We start from the raw sequence: 20,476 nt of genomic DNA on the forward strand, positions 1-20,476 counted from the left end.
ATTTAATACAATGATTTAATACAATTTTCCAAATAATTTAAGTCCAAAGCATAAGCCAACCAATTTTTTAAACGTCATACAATACTTCAGTCAGCTGTAAGCGGTCGGTCCATCAATCAAAATGTTAGTATAATATGAGGTAAAATATGTTAGTGATTTAAAAAGTTTAATTACCAGCGTTTATTAGAAATTTGATTACAAATTTTAAGTGTTGGGTAGAATAGTATGACCATTAAACACCGTGTATGATTCTCCAACCTTAAAAGACCCATTAAGAAACGATATGCCATATAATATATGTGTATTTTCAGATAAACATGTATATATTCAATCGCTATCAGGTATATCTGAACAGAGATATTTTGATCATTTTAAACAGGATTATTAATACACATTCAAAAGCATACAAATATCAATTGACAAGTACGAATGCAATACATTTAGGCGGGTCACAGACCCAAGTTGTGTGGATTATTGTCATTGTTTCGTAGGATACCATGGAATTTTTGTGGCTAACTAAGCACTACCAAGTACAAGTACAAATGCCGCTCGTGCAGTGAATCCGCCGCGAAGGACCACGACTTGCACGTGGGATGACTACTACAAATTATATAGGACTAACCAGCCAGCGGGAACTGATGGTATTTCGGGTACTCTTAACTTTAATCTAATACATCATATATAAACTTAAAGGTTGTGCGAATAATTTAGTCAGGGAGATTCTGCTGGGATCCTGGATCTCTGTGCGCTTATAGTCCCGGCTTGGTCTTGTCATCGATGCTGCTTCCCACACTCGCCGTACTGCCCGCATCCGATGGCACCGGGCTGGACCGTCCAGATCCTGCCCTGGATCCAGATTCCACGGGCGTGGGAATGGGACTGGTGGTCGGACTGGTCTCCAGGTCGCTTGTGCTGCAGATTTCCTGAAAGGTGAAATTGGAATTCAGCTTTAAGTTGTCATTTGGCTTGCTTTGATTTTGCCCCAAGAGGTTTCCCGTCTTCAAACTCGAACATGGACTTGAACTTGGACTTGAACATGGACTTGAACCTGGACTTGAACTTGAACTTGAACTGACCTCATCCGCTTGTGTCTTGCTGGTCACCGCCTCGGTGTTGCACTCCTCGTTGGACAGATCGGCCTTCTCGGCCCAGGAGCGCAGGAACTCCACCACGTGGCTGTGGCCAAAGTTCTCGGCCTCATCCACGGGCAGATTGCCCCAACGATCCTTGGGGTTGTGGGGTACATGACACTGTTCCAGCAGAAACTTGACGCACTCCAAGTGTCCTTCGGAGGCAGCCAAATGGAGGGCAGTGCGACCATCGTAGTCGGCCAGGGTGATATCCATTCCGGAGAGACGATGACGGCGCAAGGCCGTAACATCTCCGCTGGCAGCTGAAAAGAGCAGATTCACGATGGACAGACCCTTTGTCTCGTAGCGGTGCTTCCTTGGATCCTTTTTGTTGGACAGATGCTTCAGGTTGTCGTAGCGATGGAAATTGAACATGGAGACCAGCTCCTCACAAAACTGAAGTCCTCTCACTGTATTACCCAAGTGATCCAGGGGCGGGGACCAGGCGAAGATGCCCATTACGTTGGGGATGACCAGCATCATGCCGCCACTAACACCGGACTTGGCTGGCAGACCCACCTTGAAGGCGAACTGCCCGGAGTAGTCGTACGTGCCGCAGGAGTGCATGATTGAGAGCACATCCCGGATAACCTCCGGCCGGAACACCTTCTCCTCGGTGGTGGGACAGATGCCACCATTGGCCAAACTGGCGGCGATCACGGACATGGCCTCGCAGTTGGTCTCCATGGAGCAGCACTGGAAGTAGAAGTCCATCACCTCCTTAAGATTGGTGCGCTTGGGGAAGCACTTGTTCTCCCGCATATAGAAGCCCAGGGCGTAGTTCCTATCGGCAGCCTCCCGTTCGGACAGGAATACGGCGTTATTAAAGCCAATGTACTCGCCGCCGGACAGCCGCTTGAACCAGGACATGGTGTAGTCGAAGATCTCAGCGGAGGTCATGTCCGGCTTCACCAAGGCGTTCATCAGGGAGCAGGTGAGAATGGCACCAGCGTTGATCATCGGATTGTGCGGCTTTTCTGTGGAGACACACGAGTATAAGTGCGATTACTTGCGATTACTTGTTTTCTAACTTACTGTTCTGATCCAGGACGAGTTCGTTGAAGTTCCTGCCACTCGGCTCCTGGCCCACATACGAGTGCACCACCTTGGGGCCCAGCTTCTCCAGGGCAATGGCGTAGGTCAGTGGCTTGCTGCAACTCTGGAGTGTGAAGGGCACATCCACATCGCCGATGGAGAAGCGCTGTCCATCAATGGTGCAGATGCTCAGGCCCCAGGAATCGGGATTATAGCGAGCTAGCTGCGGAATGTAGTCGGCCAACTTGCCCAATGTGTTGCTCTTGCAGCGGTTGTAAATGTCCTCGATGTCCTTGACGAAACTCGTAAAGTCGGGGATCACGAACTGCTGCCGGAACGCCTTGGCAATCAGCACAATGTTGGGGGCCACCACTCTGTACAAGGCAAGGATTGCAATCAAAACTGTCCGATTGGAATAACTACGGCTATAACTTACGCCTTGAAGGTCTCCCGATTGAGATGCTGCGTTTCCGCCGAAGAGCCCGTCTCGTAGTTATTTAGCTTGTGCACTTTCTTCAAGTTTTCCATCAGTTCCCGCACTCGCGGATCGTTCCTGCGAATTCCGGTGGTCTTTAGCCCGGCCAGGAATTTGCCCATCGAGATGAGGCCCGTCTCCTCGCTGGCGAACATGTCGAATAGCACATCCTCCGCATTTCGCTGCTCCTGCTCGCGATGGCTGTGAATTGGAATACAACCAGTTGGTATGGGCAAATTAGCGAAATAGTTTCCAAGTTGCAGAAAAGCAATTGGGTTGGGGCACCTGCTAATTGAGCGGCGATCCCCGACTGAATTTTAGCATGCGTGTGTGGAAAAGCAAGTCAAAATTCACAAATAATACTGCTACTTTTAGGGGTGCGCAGGTGTAAGGGGGAACTTTAGAGGGGTTTGTCTTTAGCCAACTGGCGCTGAAGTCAAAGTGCTAATTGGCGCACAGACATCTAATGCAGCGCGGCCAAAAACAAAAATTATAACTGCACAGATCCAGTTGGACTTCTCTAATTATAGATCTTCCTCCATGGTTGGCCGATTTGATTAATTGGGTCTTTTTTCGGTACTATCAATTTGGGAAATCAGTTCGCGCAGACTACAATCAACTTCAATTTAGTTGAGTTGGGCTTGATTAAGAGATCGTTTGGCTTATGGTGTGGTATGGCATGGCAACTGATTCAAATTCTACTGGGGAGTGTACAAAAGCAGAACAGTTCAATCGATTACTCACGGCCGCATCGAATAGTGGCGTCTCTGACTGCTAAAAGAGTGATAAACAGGATGAGCAGATGGCAATTGTTAGTTAGATTTCCATATATTGGCCATTAATGAGCGTGTAATGAGCGTCAATCAACGCAATTTTCGTTTCTGCATAGTTATATACTTAATATTTATATAGGGGGTGTGTCGTATAGATATGGGGTGTGTTATGTGCGCAGTCTATATTTATGATCCACTCGGATCCACTCGGAATACTAAATATTGTCCCTGTCTTTGTCCCTGACCGTCTGTTTGGGCTGCACTTTCCGGCACTATTTTTACCTGATTATCGCGGAAATAGTACGCACTATGGTGCCGCGACGATTCTGCAGCGAGATGCCCTCGATGATCTCCTCTATGATGGCCGCCGTCTCCGTGGTCTCCTGCTCCTTGCCCCGCCTATAGTTCTCCTCCCGCTCCTTGGTCTCCCCATCCTCACTCTGGCGCTTCAGCGCATCCAGTTCAGTTGGTTGCACCATCACGGCGTATACGTGATATTCGAGGGCGTTGACTGTTTGTATCTGTTTTCGAACTACACTGGATTTCGAACTCGGATCGCCTGGACTTGAGCGCTGGGCTGTTGCAAGTTTAATGGGAACAACAGTAGGCGCGCTGCCATTTTATACATTAGCGGAAAGTGTGATTTTTGCTGCTCCCACCGAACGGAGCACTTAGATAGCCAAACGGATAGACGACCGGAGATCGGAGAGCGGTTAGCGGTTAGCGGTGAGCAAAGTACGGACCATGGAGAGCTGCGCAGGGCCGGAATGTGCTAATTTCTAAATCATGTTATTGCCAATAAAATAAATTAATTAACTCCTTTTTCTCTACACACAAAGCCCGCACGAGTACACACAACCGCGGAGCAGATATGGCTGGATTTATAGCATTATAATGGCACTGCCCATTGTCTGGCGCTCTAGGGAGGAGATATTCACATCGGAGCCACCTCGAAACCGATAAGAAGGAGGACGTCACGCGGCGAAACCCCGTTTCTTTGATTTCGATAAGGAGGTGGGCACGTCTCCGGATGATTCACAATTACCTGATATACTTCGTTATCACCTTGATGAACGTCGCTTTTTGGCTTTTGGTGCACAGTCCGGCGACCATTTCCGCTATGATACCGGCATCAATGAGATCCGCATCATCCTGCACTCGTTCCTTGCCCACTTCGGTGCTGGATAAGGGTTCCGTGGCCGGAATCTCCGCCTTTCCCTCCTCCTGCTTGGCGGCATTCTGCTTGACCAGCTCTATCAGCTCCTCCCCCGTCATGGACTTTAGGTCGTCTACAATCTTCTGCCTGATGCTGTCCTTGAACTGGGCCGCCTCCTCGGCGGTGTATCCATCGAGTGGGAGTGGCGCCTTCTCGGTGGCGTACTGCAGCAGATTCCAACTACGATCGCCCATCGTTCCGATAAGGTGTATATCCTGCTCTTTCACTGTGCAAACTTGCGGCCCGTCACCGCCAAAATGAGACCAGTCGGCGAACGGCCAAAGGTTTTATAGTTCGCCAACATCATACATCCAAGCCAATACATATGCATATAAATCATTCAGCGGGCCCGAAAATAGCGAGCGAATTCGATTTTTATCTTCGTTTAATAAACGTATGTTAATTAATTTTCGACGGCTGAGATTGCCGGCAATTAGCGCGTACTATCGGTACAGATACCTCCCACTTGGAGCACCCAGCCCATAATCTCCCTGGCTCTGCTTGAAACAAAAGGGGAGCTGGCAAATGTTTACCCCCAAAAAGTGCCATCAAAATATTTTTGCAATTTCTTTGGACTTTGGACGAGTTTGTTAATTGTGTGTGTCAACGATTTCGGTTGTTGTTTTCAAAACAATATTTTCCGAACTAAGTATAGCATCGCAAGCTGCAGTGGATCTAAAAATGGATCATTGGTACTTGCAATGCAGTCTGGCAGCAGCTAAGATGTTGACCCACTTGGTTATAGCCACGTGGAAAATAGTGGGTAAGAAGCAATCACAGACGAGAAAGGTGCAAATGAGTGGACAAATATTTTGCAATCCCAATTAGACTGGATTGGATGCAGTTGTGCAAGTGCTGTGCTCTGGATTGTTTTGCGGTGAAATATTGTAATGTGGACATGGACAGTGAAACTGATTGGGGTTAGGTATGTACTCACAGCTTGGCATTATCCTCTTTGGTCTTTGGAGTGGAACTGGTATCGTAGAAGGACAACTTTCGATTGGCAAACACCAAGTTCATAAGCGGTGGAGCGCGCAGTTTTTTCTGAAATGAACAAAGTATTCGTTGTATATTACAGCTGTTGTTTAGGTTGGAAATTCTCTGTGCGCATCACGTTTTCCCAGTTATGTCAAAGCCCGAACTTTATGGCACGTACTAGCATATTTTCTAGGTATATCCAATGTATACCGCAACCGGATCGAAGTGGAAATAATGGACATATGCCATTTACGAGCAGCTTTTATAGAAAGCAGGGGTTGGTTATCAAAAACATTAATGAGATCCCCGAAAATCGGCAACACATTTGGAGCTTACAAGGATGGTTATAGCTCTCATACTCCTTTGGTTCTTTGCTCTTTACTGTTTCCCTAATATTTGCAATGTCAACTTCTTGCACATTATCGATTTGGAATACATTCTGGACTCAGCCTACTAATTTCTCTCATAGCAGTCCTATTTGCGTTAATGGAGTATATGTAGTCATTCATTTGTGTAACTGAATACTTTCTGTCCTATGGGATTGGATTACCTAACCGCATGACATCAGCGGAGCAGATGTCTCGGTGCCTTTCCTTTCAAATTCAATTTTCTGACTCACTATAATTGATTGAAAATACTCCACCAACTTTACATACCTCTCATTATCTTGTGGAGTTAAACAAATTGCTACCATAAATATGCTTCTTGTTTTCGGAAAAGGGTATCCGTTTCCATTGTTAAGTGTTTTGCGCACTCGCTGCTTATTTGCATATTATTAAACACTTATTTCAGCGAAAGAAAGTCATGTGGCGCATATCTCGCGCAATAACAACAACATCATACAGATAAAAAGAATATAATAACCAAACAAGTTCCGTTCAAGGGGCCTGTCACATTAGCGTGGGACTTTGGCACCTTTCGAATTTTGATCCCAAGAGCTGACGGAACATTGACGCAAAATTCACGCGGAAATTTGGATTATAATAATCAGGGAGAAACGTATTCAGAGAACATGTGAGACCCATCTTGTGCCCCATAAAAATCAATTTTTTTATGCAAGTCCTCAAAGCGTTCTTTTATGTCAACGTGTAATGAAATGTAGTAATTAATTTATAAAAACCTAGTTTTCATTTTTTATGATATATGTTTTAAAACTAATTTTTACGAGCAATAACTACTGCACAACAATCTTCCGAATATAATTTATCGTTGTAAGTGGTAGTTCCCAAACACTACTGTCTTTATAAAAGCATAAACTTTTAAGGGAAATTGCGGGCCTCTAACTATAATTAAAGTAACTGGGCTTGACTGAGGGAGGCTTATGGAAGAGGGATAAGCACTGTTTATCGCGGTCATAAAATATATTTCTTTTATCGGTCTCAATTACTCCTCATGGTTTATGTTATAAAAATATATGTTTGATCTAGAAATTGCTAAATATTTCCTTTCAAAACGAAATACTTTAAACATAATAATAATAATAATAAAAATAGTCAGGGAATATGACATATTTTTTGCTTAAGAACACCATAACTCTTTTTTTTTACTTTTCTACTTTTCTCAGGCGACCATGTGGCATTTGGAAGGGGAAGAGGCTTGGTTCTTGTGTAGTGGCAGCTAAAATATTAATAATACGCACGGTATGCTAAATATTTGTGTGAGTGTGTGCTCTTCCATTTCTCCCATGGCAACAAAAGCAGCGCAAACAATTTTGACTAGTGATGGACTTTTGCCAAATCTTCGCCAGCTGTGTTCCTAACCATAATTATTTCTGTTTGAGTTGCCACCTCCAACATTATTTGTTCATAAATTTTTTTTTTTTTGTGTTGCCATGCTCACGTTTACACTATTTATTTTCGGGCGACAGTTTCGCGTGACTTTAACTCTCCAAGATTTTGTGAATCACATACACAGCAAAATATATTTTTTTTAATTATATTACGTTTTAAAGCATAAACAATGCTTTATGGGATTTTGATATAAATAAGATGTTTTTATATAAACTGGAATGTTTATATGCTACCGATAAGGGGTGCCTAATTTTAGCCAGCTTCTTAAGCAAACTACAATTAAATTTAAAAATAGCACAGACATGTTTTCCCTATCAAAGTTACATAAATCATCAGTTCATGTTGATAAGACTTCAGATCTTATGAATTAGATTAGGATTGTTTTGCCGGAAATAAACCATATATCTAAGAACGTAGGCGGGAACATGAATCTCATACATAGTTCGACTTTTTCTAAGTGTATTCGTAACATATGTACATACATATGTAACACACATATTTGTACGATTAGCTCTTTTTTTCCACGAGCTAAAGAATAATAAATAAGCAGACTTTTATAACCATCTCTGTTCCCGTTTCCAATCTCACAATCATTGTTTCAATGTCTCGGTCAGCGTCTCGCCGTCGTCTGATTTTTTGACATTATAATAAACTTGTTGACAACGGGTACTGCGAATTGGGAGTTCCACATGTCACATGTGATATTTGGGGGATTAAGGATGAGTGTGTCAGTTGATTTGCACCTGATTAGCACCTAGCCCCCGAAAATTTGTCATGATAATTTCACAATTAATTTGCCCGGTAGTCTAGTCGCCGCAATCACAGATGCGATAAGATAAACCAATTATCTTTTCTATTTTTTTTTTTCCTTTTTTGGGAGAGACAGGACAGTGGGTGTGTTATCTGGATATTGCGTCAGTCACGCTGCGCCTGGCATTTATCTAATTAAACTAATGCCCGGCGTTTTGGGTTAAAAATCCAGCGTTGTCAGGCTGGAATAAAAGTCATACGCCTTTACGTGTCGAAAATCACTTCCAGGGCAGTTCCATATCTTGGTTTTTGTTTAAGTTTCGGGATCTATTTTTGGAAACTGTTTGGGTTTTCCGCCAGTATTTGCGCATCTGTGCGGATTATGCGTTCGCTTTTGTGGGTAACCCATGAAAAATCAATAGTCGGTCGAAATTTAGGCCCAAATAGTGTACTTAGTCAGCTGCTTTTCGGCTCATCCCCCGTTTGAAACTCTCCGCGAAACTTACCTCATTGATTATTTTCTGCTGCAGCTGTTTGCCCGTGTGTCCGAATCTGGCGCGCTTCAAGAGATCCGTCTCCTGGTCGAATTCCTCGACGGGCTCGGCGGCGGACGCCTTGGCGCGCTGATGCACCAGCACCTGTGCCTGGGTCGTCAGTAGACGAAGGTTTCGACCGGCTAGCGTGGGAACACCTTTAAGCATTATCACAATCACTGACTTGGCTAATTGGTTGCCCTAATGACGACGACGACGTCTCTCTGATTCTTGGATTATCGGATGCGTAACAGGGTAAACCTTAATGCTCGTACTTGATGTCTTGTCTGGCGGGCCCTTCTTTCACGTTCACATTCAAGTTGCGTATCCGCTCCGTTGTCTGCACATGCGTTCTCTTTTACCAATCGCTGGGTACTAAAATGCCGAAAGCAGAAAGCTCATAATCAGCTAAACGCTGCCGCAAAAACGTTGGCGGCAGAAAAAGCAGCGGTGATTACTTCTTGGCTTGTGAGTAAGCATAAATAGAGAACTCTCTCTCTCTTTCTGTGGGGCAGAGGGGCTACCAAAGGGGAGGGTGATGACGTTGCTGGGGGCCCGTCTACGCCAGTGACGTCATTAGCACAACTGTGCAAATGAATTTTCTACACTGGGAATAAAGGAAATGGCTTCATTACTTGGCAAGTTATTTGTATATGGCTAGAATAGAATTCAATGTGTTTTTTTTTATTACATTTATCTATGATACCACAAAAACAAAAATTAAAACCTCAATGAATTATTATATGTATACACACTTTATTTAGAAATCCATGAATCAAAGGGTACGCAGCTCAGTCGCAATGAGGCATGACATTAAAGAGGGCCGACATCAACTGCAGGTAGTCTTCCTCCACCATTTGAACCTGCGACAATTCGGAATATCCATGCTCTGTGGGCGGTGGAAAGTACTGCAGATCGATGGCGGCCAGTTCGTCCTCCAAGAAGGCTTCGCCCGCCTGTTGAGCGGGATACAAACGCTTGCGGCCATCCCTATGATCCAAGCTCGTGGACATGGCTGCCCCTTGAATTTGTGCAATGGGACTCAGTTCGCCGCTCATGTCAAAGTTGTGCGGTGGAGGAGTGCGCTGCTGTTGCTGCAGATGCAGTCTGCGTACGACATTAACCCGCAGTTCGTTAGTTGTGTTGCTGCGGCGCACAATTTCAGAGCTGCGGGTGGAACTGCTTGAACTCCTCGCTGGGTCCACGCACTTTGGTTTATAGAGCCCGTGCTTTCGTCGCAGCCAGGGACTGCGGTTCTCCTTGTAGTCTAATATCACCTTACGGCGCACGAATTCGTTGAAGATTACCAGCTCGTTGCTGATGTCCCGACGGACGATTTGCTTCCAGAGCGATTCCAGGTTCGGTGAGCGATTTATACAGATGGCTTGCGAAGCGACTAGCATGAGCAGATGCTCCAGAGCAAGCAAGCAAAGCTGGCCGTCCATGTTGGAAAGCAGTTCACTGGCTGGACAGCTGCCGGTTGAAATCGAGACAGTGGACAGAGACTTGGAGTAGGTGCGGTTGGTTTGGTGGCCTACACACACGTCTGCATCATCATTGTCCCCGGAATGCTCCACGTTGGGCAGTGAGTTTAGAGGCACCTCACTGAATCCATGATTTTGCTGTTGATTTCAAAAGTATTAGACAAGAATGACCCCAGTATGATGCCACACGTACGTACCATATTTAAGGCCTTCACATATATGTTAACCAAGTTGAGGACAATTCCAAACGTGAGCGTCAAGTTCTCTTCGTTCAACTTAGGTGCACCAAACTTTACGTCTAGTAAGGCTAAGTGTTTGGAGGGCTCATATTCACTGCAGCACAGTAGTTCTATCAAATCCGGACTGAATCTGAGCAAAGCTTTCACGCAGAAAATAATTATATCCGTGAGGCTGTTATAAAATGGAAACGTTTAGTCTAGTATAACATCATTATTATTAAAGACAACTCACTCATTGCAGGCGGAGATGAGTTCATCGTCAATGGTTAAAGCTCCTGTGCTGCGCAGGATTTCCAGCTGCGAGCGTCGACCAGCCAGAAGACACTTTAAGTTTCGTTGCTGATGGAACAGAGATGAGCTGTGGCATAGCAAACTCTGAACTGCACGCTGTGGGGTTCAGATAAGCGATTAAAATATTATTTAGATGATCAACTAAAACAAAACCCACCATTATGTTGGCAAGAGATATATCGTTATCTTGCTTCCACTCTTTGTGGTGCTCCGTCAGGCTGGCTACTAAGGTAACAGCCGCTTTAATTAAGTGCATGGCTGCCGGTTCCAGCGATTGTTTGCTCAATAACAATGCATCCTCCAGGAAAACAGCATGAATGCCCACAAATTGAAAAGCTTCTTGAAGAAAGCACTTTTTGTGCTTCTCGTAAATGATGGTAACAAACTCAATACCTCTTGCATATACAGGCCACCACTGCTCTACGGTCCAACGTTCTCCATCCACAGCCGCCGGCTTCGTAAAATCATATTTGGACTGCAATAGTTCTCTGGGAGGCAACAGGTTCAGCCACAAGTGCTCTCCCACATCGCAATGCAGAAACTCAACGGAACAGTGGCCCTTGGCGAATACGATGAGCACATCAAGCAGCTGCACACTTAGAACTTGTTTGCTAAACAATGGAAGCGTTCTAGAGACGCAGCGTACGAGCCGTTGAAACAATCGTACCGACACAAATGGCAGGTCCCAGTTCCCGGGACCGTCGTTGTGGAATATGGTGGCAACAGCCTTTAACAGATTCAGGCAGAGAATAAGCGAGTTGGTGGATGCCTTGCTGTCTGAACTGTCCGAATTGTTCAGGGACTGCGAATTCTCCAGGCTCACCGAGTTCTCCATGTGTTGCAGTTCGCTGCAGATGATGCCTACGACTGAGTTGAGAAAACGTAGGGCTATGGAGGAGTCCCTGATAAGCAGGTCTGTGTAAAGATGTGTGCACTTGGTCACAATGGCCAGGCATGCTTCTTTGGCCCTTACGTGTTGATCCTCATAGCAAGAGCAGATGCGGTTCATCAGTTGCAACAGTAACTCCATTAGTTCTTCTTCCTCCTCTAAGCTGTTTGTGTACGCGTGCTTAAATTGGAGTAAGATGAACACATACAGTTCAGCCAGCATGATAAACGGTCGCATGTCCTCCAAATAGTTTGAGCGATCGACAAGGACTTTAAGACACTTGTGCGCCATTAGCTTGAATTGCGACTCGGGTATGGTCATGAACTTTGGCTGTTTCTTTAGCAAAATAACGATCAGATCCTTAAAAGCCTGCAGGCAACAGATCCAGTCTGGAAGCTCGTCGGAAGAACTCAAATTCTTTGCAGCCGGAACCTTGGGCATGTTAAAAACGTAATTTAGCCAAGGTCCAAAGTTCTTCTGTTCGAAAAACTTATTCATTACGTCCAGCAAAGCGGCATTGGTTCCATTTCCCGTATAGACTTCAATAGATATAATATTTAGAAGCTGCGTGTAGATACGTAAATTTGGCTGAAGCTCGGAGAAGAGCGGCGAACAGAGTTTGCACCAAAACTGTTTATCCTGTACTAGATCATCCACTAGCATTTGCAGATTATGTTTCCACAGTGAGTGGAATATGTTCATGATCTTAGCGGGCAAGGCCTGTTGAATGGTTAGTGGCTCCACTTGAAGGGCATCCAAAAACTCTCTCATATAAGTGACAATACTCTCACCAATTGTTGGAACACACTCCTTACTGAAAAAGGAGCGGGAACGTTTATCATGGGCATAGTTAACCTTGAAAAATGCCTCGGTAACACCCGGTTGTTTGGCAATGCATGCGTCCACCAGCTCCAGGATGGCTAGCTTTATGGAATCACTTTCTAGCTCATCAGGCAACTTTTGCATAAACGTCAATCGGATTTGATCAGCCTCCATGTCTAGACATGCCAATAAAGACATATTGAACTGGAGAGCGATTCTTTTCAGCAAGCGGCAAGACAAGATCGGTAGCCATCTATCAAATATGTTGCTCATGTAACTGCATACTGTAGGAATGATCCGCAGGGTATCGCGCTGTTTGGGTTGTGTGTATATCAACGCCTCCAGCGGGGAGAGGGTTTCACTGTTGCCGTATACCTTTTCCTTAAGGCGCAGTAACTGCATTAGAATACGCATGGATAGGCGGACCAACATCATTAAGCCGTGGGGTTGTTGCTGCATCCAATTTGTCTCTAGCTCCATGGTGTACTGGACATAAGCATTGCCCACACCCACAAATCTGAAATATAATTATTATTCAAATTTATTCTTGATTGGCGATAAGGTACCTCTTACCTCAAAAGAATCAGACCATTATCCAAATTTAGAAGCGAATATACGCACACCTTTACCAAAAGTTCGCGTTGCTTGCAATCGGATTCTTTACTGGTGTTAAACAAGTCCAAGATGTCGCATATAAAGCTAAGAATCTCGAAGTAGATCTTGTTTCTGTCCAATTGGGAGCTAAAGTGCCAGGTGTGCAAGTGCGGAAAAACATCCCTTAGCAGAAATATAAGGCCGGGAATCTCCATTTGGATTTGGCGATTTCGTTTCAGCTTGGTGTACGTTCGCAGGAACCCGAGATAAGAAAGCAAGAATTCGTAGCGCTCGCTTTTCTTCTCCACATTGTCAATGACGGATCCCAAAAAGCGTGACTCAAAGCCCACTCCACTGGCATTGGAATACATCTTGAAGTCGTATTGAGATCCATGGCAAACTGTCGGTAGGATGTGTAGGTTGCTTATTCGCGAAAAGATCTCCTCGTCTACCAACGGGAGCAGCGCAGTGCAAACATTCATACAGCTGGAAAGAAGTCCAACTGGTGGGCACTGAACACTTTTGAACTTGTGCAGCAGATCAACGCACATCTCGGTGGGATGCACCATTTCGGCGCTGATGCCGGATATCGATTTACTGAGCTTCACGGCACTTTCCAAAAACCTTAATCCAGCTTCTACATTGCGTATGCGCTCGCTGGATTCAAAGTCACCATGCAGATGACCCGTCTCGAGCAGCAGACAGTTAATTTCGTGGTGCAGGGCGTCGAAGTAGTTTACCGGACTACGAAAGTGCATAAAGCAGCCGGACGGATGTTGAATGGCTGTGCAACTGGTTCCTGCGGGTATGGCAAAATCAATTCGCGGAAATGGTCGTACGCTGGCTAGGAGCTCGAATTCATTTGTGTCCACTTCTCTGAGTTTGTGCAGATTTTCATCGTAAAGAAGAGCCAATATGGGCAATGATTCTAGTTGGCTCTTGATCTGAAACATTGGTAGAATAAACTAGACTGGTGCCTTTGAATGAACGAGAACTGGCTTACGTAGTTGCCTTGTCCCGCTTTTGTCAGTGATAGTGCCAGTTTGGACAGATGTGTTAATTCTAGGGGAAAGTTCTCTAAAAGAGTTTTGTAAAGCGAACGCGGGCCATCATCTAAAAATATATAAAGTTGTTTGTTTGAAATTAATGTTCTTATTTAGCTATTATGGTAAAACGATATTTACCTTCTGCCTGACTGCAAAAGTCTTTAGCTAAGTGGGGCCATGAGACAAGTTCGCAGAGCAATTCGTAAATCCCCTCATATCGAGCGCAGCTGCCATCGCCATCAAAGAGGTTGCACAGATATCCAAGCTGGTTGTATATGGTTTTTCGCACAATCCGTGACAGCATAGAGTCATCGGCGTACATAGAATGCCTGGCAATTAGGTGGAGTTGGACAAAGCACTTAAGATCTACGGCTCGCTTGCCGAGCTGTCGACAACGGAGCAAACTGGAGGCGTCGTCCGCATCGTTGGTGCCTCGCAAGCAAAGCAGCATCCACGCTAGAAGCAAAGGGCCGTGCTCTGGTCTGTGGTACATGCTGGTGATGTCCACCTGTAGATTGTCTATAAGTTTTTCAATTAGATCGGAGTGCTCCTCGGGCTTCTCAAAGTCCAGGCACTTTAATATTAACATGAGCTCTGAGTAAGCAAGGCTTCGAATAATCTCCTGATGATAAAGTTGGCTGTCATCGAGATAACTTTGTATCTTTCCGAAAGAGTGTTGCTTGCAGGCGGCAAATATTCTTTTAATCTGCTCCAACCCCATTGGCTGCTGTTCCGCTAGCAAAAGAAGGATGTGCAGCACCTCGTTGATCTCACGGGCGTTTCGCTCCGACCAGGCAACCAAGCGTTCCGCAGAGTGGAAGCACTCTCCCGCCATTAGCTTCCTGGGTGGCAGTTCGCTAATCAAGCTGTCCAGTTGGTCTAGGTATGAATCTCTAAGGCGGGGGATAGTAATCTTCTCCACCACGGCGCGATACTCGTGGTGATAGGGATGATTTGGTACCTGGTGGAAGACGATAAGGTTCTTAACAATCTTAAGAACAATCATGCGTTCCAGGGAATAGTAATGCCGTATGTCCTCGTGCAATTTGGCCATATTCGTTTCGGTAGAGATCAGTTGGGTAAGGAGACTCGCCGATCCGCGGTACTCTTGCGTGAGGTAGTAGCACAGGATTTCCCAGCATTGGGCGGATTCTAGATCTAACAGATCCTGCAGTCTCTCGGTGAATGGCAGCAGCTTTTCCTGCTTTTTCTCCTTGAGCAATGTGCTCAGCTCGAGGTTGGAGTCATTCTTGGGCTTGAATTGGAGCACACCGGCCTGCAATTCAGAAGCCACGTTCATTAGCTCCTCGCGCACAGTGTCCTGGGGCGTCTCATAGTGGATTCCCGAGACCATTTGCCACAGCCGCTTCCAATCGGTGCTACATTGCAAATCATAGGATTACATTTAGTCATTCAATATTGTCGCAACGCCGGTACTTACATTACGCTCTTTTCCACCGCAGGCATTCTCAATGCTCTTTCTTAACAACTACAATTAAAAATTATTTAATAACAAATATATTCTGTTCCACGCGCAAATTCGCGGCACTGGAGTTGCCACCTAGCACAATAAAATGCCGGGACAATCAGCTGGTAGCACCTAAGGTGTATCGATAAAACGATAGTTCGTGTTTTAAAAAGTCCGTTAGGAAATTGTGCTACAGTGCACACTCAAAGAATTTAAATTTAATTATATTATCGTAAAAATAATGATAATAATACTTTTTACATTTTTTTTTAGCTAACTAATTTTGAAATGAATACATGACATACAAAATAATTATAACTTAAAATAAATTGCTTTAAAGTATGTGGTGCTTACCATTTCTGGCTTCTTATTATCATTTAAATTAAATTAGCATACATTTTACACAAAAAAATTTAGTAAGTTATGTTAGAGGTTTAAAGTAGAGAGTTTCGCCTGTGACAGTTCATTCATAACCTGACACATGTTTACTGTATAGAGATCATGATAATTCCTAACTGTTCTCCAATATAGCCTTCCAGTCCAGCCGGACTAGAACTATTTAGGTTAGACTTTCCAATCACATACAGCCATTCCAGTGAGGCTGTGGCTGCGGCTAACAGACCTGCGAAGTCAGAGTGCAAAGTGCGCAGATGCTGCACTCCAACGCCCACTGCACCGCCCAGTCGCCCAGCCACCCCATTCTAGAGGCCCATTTCTTGGAAACTAATACCACTACTCCTCGGCTAGCCGCAGCCTCCCATCTTTAGCGGAGAGAGCGCGGAGAGAGTAGGCGCACACGAAGTTCACGGCGCCTGGAAGCTGCAGCCCGAAAATTGTCCTGTTAGTACGAGAAAACTATTGACAGGCGAAAGGTCTAAAAATCACTCATAGGCTGGCAGAAAAAGCAGATTAACTTCGAAACCCTGACATCCGCCATGGCTCAAGTTCAGCTCAACGCAGGCAATGGGCAAACACCAAGCAACGGGAATAATGTCGAGGATAATGAACGTAAGTCTGCCGATTGGCAAACATGAAATCAGAATAGGAAATTGAGTTATTGCCAGGAAAGTGCACAAGTGTTGGTGTGGACACGCTTAGTGGAAGCACAAACATACATAGTGTGTATGATATATGTGTATATGTATGTATCATAAATGGTGTACGACAGCAGCAGCTAGCATCTTTGACATAGCTAGGATGCCTCTTGGCCTGGCGCTGGGTGGTAACTTAAACGGGAGAGCGAGAATGAGAGCAGGACAACAGAGAGAGAGAAAGAAATGTCAGATGAAAGGATTCTGCGAGAGCGCCAGAGTTGCCACTGCTGCCCAAAAGCAACAAGTTTTTAAACATAAGCCAAAATATCTAGATTAGGCTAGAACTATGTCGAATTCGTTAGGTCCTTTATCTACTAACACAATGGAATTCAAATTTTTCATTTTGGTATATCAAGAATTAATAGGAATTCATTCACATTGAATGAAAATCAAACAAATTTATTAAATTAATAACACATTTTAAATTAATAACACCTTAGCGTATCAAATAAGTGACGATGATTTGGATGACCTGGATGATGATTGCTTGCTCGAGGAGGCAGATACCTCAGGAGGAGCCAATAGTATGGGTCGCGGTCCTTACGAGCGGGCTTGGACCACAGAGGCAACCAGAGCATTGATACACATACGCGGCCCCATGGAGGGTAGCTTTACAGAGGGCAGGTGAGCAAGGTTATTATTCCACAGTCAAGATATCTTTCTAAGAGTAGCTCTTGCAGACAAAAACGGACGGCTCTTTGGCTCCACTGCACTCGGCAACTACAGCGTTTGGGATTTCGCTACTCCGCCGCTAAGGTGCAGAAGAAGTGGCATAACATCCTCATCACTTACAACAAAAATCTCAGCAAAAAATACGTATCCGGCTATGTTCACTGGGAATTCTTCGAGGAGATGTTCAAGTATTTGCAGGGAAAGAAGGCCGACTTTGATATGCAGTTGCCACAACAGCCTTCAAATGCCACACAAGCTCCACCCTCTGCTAATGGACAAAACCCGACCCCGGGAGTTCCACAGCAACCTTTACAGCTTCAACCTACTCCGGTGAGCCTTAAGCCTGGAACACCCCAAATGCAGCTGCAAATGCAAGTCCAGACCCAGGCAAAGGATGGCCAGCCGTATATTACACCTGTGGATCAGGTCCTGCTGCAGGCTCAGATGAATCTGGACAGCAAGTCCAACGATGAGTTCGATGAGGATAGCAACAGCATGTCGGAGGTAATCCGTCAACCCAAGATGGAGTACGATGGCGATCAAGTGCCGGAGGCGGAGCGCACCAACGATAGCAGCCAACATCTGGAAGCTAATGGCAAGCTCTACGATCTGGCACGACCCATGGGCTCGCACCAAGCTCCTGGCATTCCCGATGACATTTGGTGGAAGGACTATTTTGAAAGAAAACTGGAGGTGGAGCGGGAGAAGATGGAGCTGCAACGAAATTTGCAGCGCGAACAGGTGCAGATCCAAAAAATGTCGCTTGTGCAGCAGGAGCGGATTGAGCGCATGAAGATCGATGCCATCAACAGTCTGACGGCCACGCTGCAAAAGCTGGTGGAGGCCAAGTGCCGCAGGGCCTAAGATAAATCTGTTCCTAATCCTAATCCCTCCCAGTAAATTTCGATAACTTTAGGCTTCTATTCGTCTTGTATCTAGTTGTGTGTGTAAATACAATTTCGGCCAACTAAAACACTCTACGGCTGCCAGTCAATCTCAAAAATGCTAGCCAGGGAGGTCTGCTTTCCATGGGGTTTCTCTAGACCATAACTTAGACTCCAGATATCCGTGGTAAAGATCAAACCTTCTCCTGCATTCAGGCGCATCCGCAAGCTTGGGCATATGCCTTTATTGCAAGGACTCTTGGGATGGAGAACCATTTCAAAGTGGCCACTCAGTTGCTGGATGAGTACCAGGCCACGAACGTATATATCGGCCTGGTTTCGCCTTTGCTGATGGACTGCCAATAGCCAGCTGGAATAATACGGAGCCAGGTGGAGAGGGTAGTAGTAGGGACGATCCAGAAAAAGTCGAGAAGACTTTACCGCCTTCTTCTGGCAGTTCCTCAGTTGAAGGTGCCACGAATTCGATGTTTGCCCCTGCCACGAATGAATCTTATCTAGAGCCGCCTCTAGGTTGAATAGTTTTCTGAGCAAGAGATTGCTGGAAACATCACAAGGCTCACTGGCTAGCCACTGAGGTGACTTCCTCTTTATATGCTCGAGGAGACTAAGGACATCTGTTTGCAATCCAGTGTCTGTTATAATCACCGGTTGCCCACGTTCCAGATGCTCCGACTCCAAGGAGGAGTAGCTTGCGTTGGAAATTGCGGCTATTCCCTCTGGAAATAAAATTAATTTGAAACAGGTAATTAGCAAATCAAAAACTGAACCCACCTAAAGTTTCACAAAGAGCACAATTCTGCCACGGAGTCTCCTCTTTACCCAATGGTGGTGGCTGCTCTAGGACACTTTGATCACGTGGTACCAAGCACTTGGCATGATAGTAGGGCCTCCAATCCCAGAGTGGAAGTATCTGAATGAGCACCAATCGACCCAAGGCACTTAACCACCAAGAAAAGGTGTCACAACATAGCCAAAGCAGAGAAATAACCAGCAGGGGCAGTAGAATGAAGCACCATTTCTTAATTTTAGCCAAGTGCATTCTCCAAATCAAAGGTTGGCATACAGTCAGCATTTCCTTTGCAGAAAACCCTTGCTCACGACACTCTTCGAAGAATACTTTCAGCACCTCCGCCATGTTCCTTACACGTTCGCAGACTAAACCCAAATGAATCCCTTCTGGGAGGAGATGGTTTTCTAGCTACGCACATGCGCGCGATAAGCAATTTCCTCATGGAAAACCTAATTTTCTAAATCATTGCGCACCCAGACGTGCATCCTGGTGATAAGTGGCATAAAGGATGCTCCAATCGGCGAAAGGAAAGTGAAACCATATTGAGCTTTAAATGTTTATTGGCTTAAATTGAAAGATATTAAAAGTTCAGCTTGGTAGAGGTATTTTCATTGCGGACTTTCAGACAAAAAGAGGTTCTTGGGGGTCTTACATATCTTCGGCAGAGGGAGGAGCACCACGCGGTGGCTTGCACTTGGTGAAGAACTCTTTCATATCATTGCACTCCTGGGAATCATTTCGAATCGAATCTGGGCAATTCTTCATTAAATTGCGGAACACGCAGCCCATTAGATGGCCAGCATCATGAGGACAAATGGGAAAGCCGGGTGGTGGAGATAGAGCGGGGCGTGGAGGTAAATTGGCCTCGAACTCCACGACTTTTTTGGCACAGGTGGTGAAGGCCTCGGTGGCCGTGGTCTGCAGATCGGAACTGTCATTAAAAACCACCTGCAAATAGCTCTTCAGATTGGTCTCATTCAGTTTCCGGTATTGATAGATGCCAGTTTCGTTGAAGATGCAGGAGAAGAAGCACTGGACGTAGGGTAATCATATATGACTGAATGTAGGGTAAATATGTTCCAGTGCTACTCACTGGTGGCGGATGCGGATGATGATGGCGACGCTTGCCCTCAAAGGATCCACTGGCTTCCCCATCCGTCGGCGGCGGCGGAGTCATGTCAAACTTTATGCACTTTTCCTTCAACTCGGCGGTCACAAAGTCCGGCATTGGACAACAGATTTTGGGATTGACAAACGGTGGTCGCTTGGTGCAGTCCACGTCAGCCGAGACGGCTGCATTCTGTTAATAGATCAGTTATAAGCGGGCTAGAGTTGCGTGATACCAAATCATCATACCAGGCAGAACCCGACAACGAGCAGTAATAGCTGCGATCTCGAAAGCATTTTTGGTTTTGCGGCTCGAAACGATACTGATTTTCCTACCGACATGGGTCCCCAATTTATAGAACCCACCCAGCAGTCAAAAAAAATCAGTCATTGAT

The 20,476-nt window shown here is 45.4% G+C and overlaps 5 protein-coding genes across 12 annotated transcripts; 1 reads left to right on the forward strand and 4 right to left on the reverse strand.

Moving 5' to 3' along the window:
• Positions 1-284: 284 nt before the first annotated feature.
• Positions 285-9,059, reverse strand: LOC6546709 (glutaminase liver isoform, mitochondrial). Of its 8 annotated transcripts, none has more exons than XM_001975834.3 (7): positions 8,654-9,059; positions 5,567-5,673; positions 3,385-3,414; positions 2,602-2,841; positions 2,166-2,539; positions 1,077-2,107; positions 285-923 (listed from the first exon to the last, which is right to left on the reverse strand). In XM_001975834.3, the coding sequence occupies exons 1-7, from the start codon at positions 8,846-8,848 to the stop codon at positions 750-752; spliced, it is 2,151 nt and encodes a 716-aa protein (XP_001975870.1). In that variant the 5' UTR covers positions 8,849-9,059; the 3' UTR covers positions 285-749. The 8 variants fall into 8 exon arrangements, with proteins under 8 accessions (XP_001975870.1, XP_015012500.1, XP_015012502.1 ...); XM_015157014.2 differs by lacking the exon at positions 8,654-9,059 and adding an exon at positions 5,944-6,042; XM_015157016.2 differs by lacking the exon at positions 3,385-3,414.
• A 374-nt stretch (positions 9,060-9,433) lies between these two features.
• Positions 9,434-15,627, reverse strand: LOC6546708 (nucleoporin NUP188 homolog). The gene is made up of 8 exons (XM_001975833.3): positions 15,487-15,627; positions 14,184-15,424; positions 14,003-14,112; positions 12,979-13,943; positions 10,852-12,922; positions 10,636-10,790; positions 10,362-10,575; positions 9,434-10,302 (listed from the first exon to the last, which is right to left on the reverse strand). The coding sequence occupies exons 1-8, from the start codon at positions 15,510-15,512 to the stop codon at positions 9,472-9,474; spliced, it is 5,613 nt and encodes a 1,870-aa protein (XP_001975869.2). The 5' UTR covers positions 15,513-15,627; the 3' UTR covers positions 9,434-9,471.
• Positions 15,628-16,036: 409 nt separating this feature from the next.
• On the forward strand, positions 16,037-18,243 carry LOC6546675. Its single transcript, XM_001975832.3, has 3 exons — positions 16,037-16,521; positions 17,048-17,231; positions 17,288-18,243. Exons 1-3 carry the CDS (start codon positions 16,449-16,451, stop codon positions 18,141-18,143), a joined length of 1,113 nt encoding a protein of 370 aa, XP_001975868.1. The 5' UTR covers positions 16,037-16,448; the 3' UTR covers positions 18,144-18,243.
• On the reverse strand, positions 18,194-19,346 carry LOC6546674. Its single transcript, XM_001975831.3, has 2 exons — positions 18,956-19,346; positions 18,194-18,900 (listed from the first exon to the last, which is right to left on the reverse strand). Exons 1-2 carry the CDS (start codon positions 19,317-19,319, stop codon positions 18,257-18,259), a joined length of 1,008 nt encoding a protein of 335 aa, XP_001975867.1. The 5' UTR covers positions 19,320-19,346; the 3' UTR covers positions 18,194-18,256.
• Positions 19,347-19,523: 177 nt separating this feature from the next.
• On the reverse strand, positions 19,524-20,476 carry LOC6546673. Its single transcript, XM_001975830.3, has 3 exons — positions 20,331-20,476; positions 20,068-20,274; positions 19,524-20,006 (listed from the first exon to the last, which is right to left on the reverse strand). The coding sequence occupies exons 1-3, from the start codon at positions 20,421-20,423 to the stop codon at positions 19,623-19,625; spliced, it is 684 nt and encodes a 227-aa protein (XP_001975866.2). The 5' UTR covers positions 20,424-20,476; the 3' UTR covers positions 19,524-19,622.

This window comes from Drosophila erecta, unplaced genomic scaffold, assembly GCF_003286155.1.
Source record: "Drosophila erecta strain 14021-0224.00,06,07 unplaced genomic scaffold, DereRS2 tig00000092-arrow-pilon, whole genome shotgun sequence".
NCBI classification, from domain to species: domain Eukaryota; kingdom Metazoa; phylum Arthropoda; class Insecta; order Diptera; family Drosophilidae; genus Drosophila; species Drosophila erecta.

What these genes read in the sequence shown, in the direction of transcription:
- LOC6546709 (XM_026980879.1), bottom strand. Translation starts at nt 8,848, where the DNA reads ATGCTTAAAGGTGTTCCCACGCTAGCCGGTCGAAACCTTCGTCTACTG. An exon ending in AAAGAGGATAATGCCAAGCT is followed by an intron (nt 2,842 to 5,566) that starts GTGAGTACATAC and finishes TCCAATTCACAG; the next exon opens with CCATCGCGAGCAGGAGCAGC. An exon ending in ACTCGTCCTGGATCAGAACA is followed by an intron (nt 2,108 to 2,165) that starts GTAAGTTAGAAA and finishes GTGTCTCCACAG; the next exon opens with AAAAGCCGCACAATCCGATG.
- LOC6546708 (XM_001975833.3), bottom strand. Translation starts at nt 15,512, where the DNA reads ATGCCTGCGGTGGAAAAGAGCGTAAT. An exon ending in CTTTTGCAGTCAGGCAGAAG is followed by an intron (nt 14,113 to 14,183) that starts GTAAATATCGTT and finishes ATATATTTTTAG; the next exon opens with ATGATGGCCCGCGTTCGCTT. An exon ending in AAGCGGGACAAGGCAACTAC is followed by an intron (nt 13,944 to 14,002) that starts GTAAGCCAGTTC and finishes CCAATGTTTCAG; the next exon opens with ATCAAGAGCCAACTAGAATC.
- LOC6546675 (XM_001975832.3), top strand. Translation starts at nt 16,449, where the DNA reads ATGGCTCAAGTTCAGCTCAACGCAGGCAATGGGCAAACACCAAGCAAC. An exon ending in TAATGTCGAGGATAATGAAC is followed by an intron (nt 16,522 to 17,047) that starts GTAAGTCTGCCG and finishes ATAACACCTTAG; the next exon opens with CGTATCAAATAAGTGACGAT. An exon ending in GGTAGCTTTACAGAGGGCAG is followed by an intron (nt 17,232 to 17,287) that starts GTGAGCAAGGTT and finishes TAGCTCTTGCAG; the next exon opens with ACAAAAACGGACGGCTCTTT.
- LOC6546674 (XM_001975831.3), bottom strand. Translation starts at nt 19,319, where the DNA reads ATGGCGGAGGTGCTGAAAGTATTCTTCGAAGAGTGTCGTGAGCAAGGG. An exon ending in TGCTCTTTGTGAAACTTTAG is followed by an intron (nt 18,901 to 18,955) that starts GTGGGTTCAGTT and finishes TTTTATTTCCAG; the next exon opens with AGGGAATAGCCGCAATTTCC.
- LOC6546673 (XM_001975830.3), bottom strand. Translation starts at nt 20,423, where the DNA reads ATGTCGGTAGGAAAATCAGTATCGTTTCGAGCCGCAAAACCAAAAATG. An exon ending in TCGTTGTCGGGTTCTGCCTG is followed by an intron (nt 20,275 to 20,330) that starts GTATGATGATTT and finishes ATCTATTAACAG; the next exon opens with AATGCAGCCGTCTCGGCTGA. An exon ending in ATCATCCGCATCCGCCACCA is followed by an intron (nt 20,007 to 20,067) that starts GTGAGTAGCACT and finishes CCCTACGTCCAG; the next exon opens with TGCTTCTTCTCCTGCATCTT.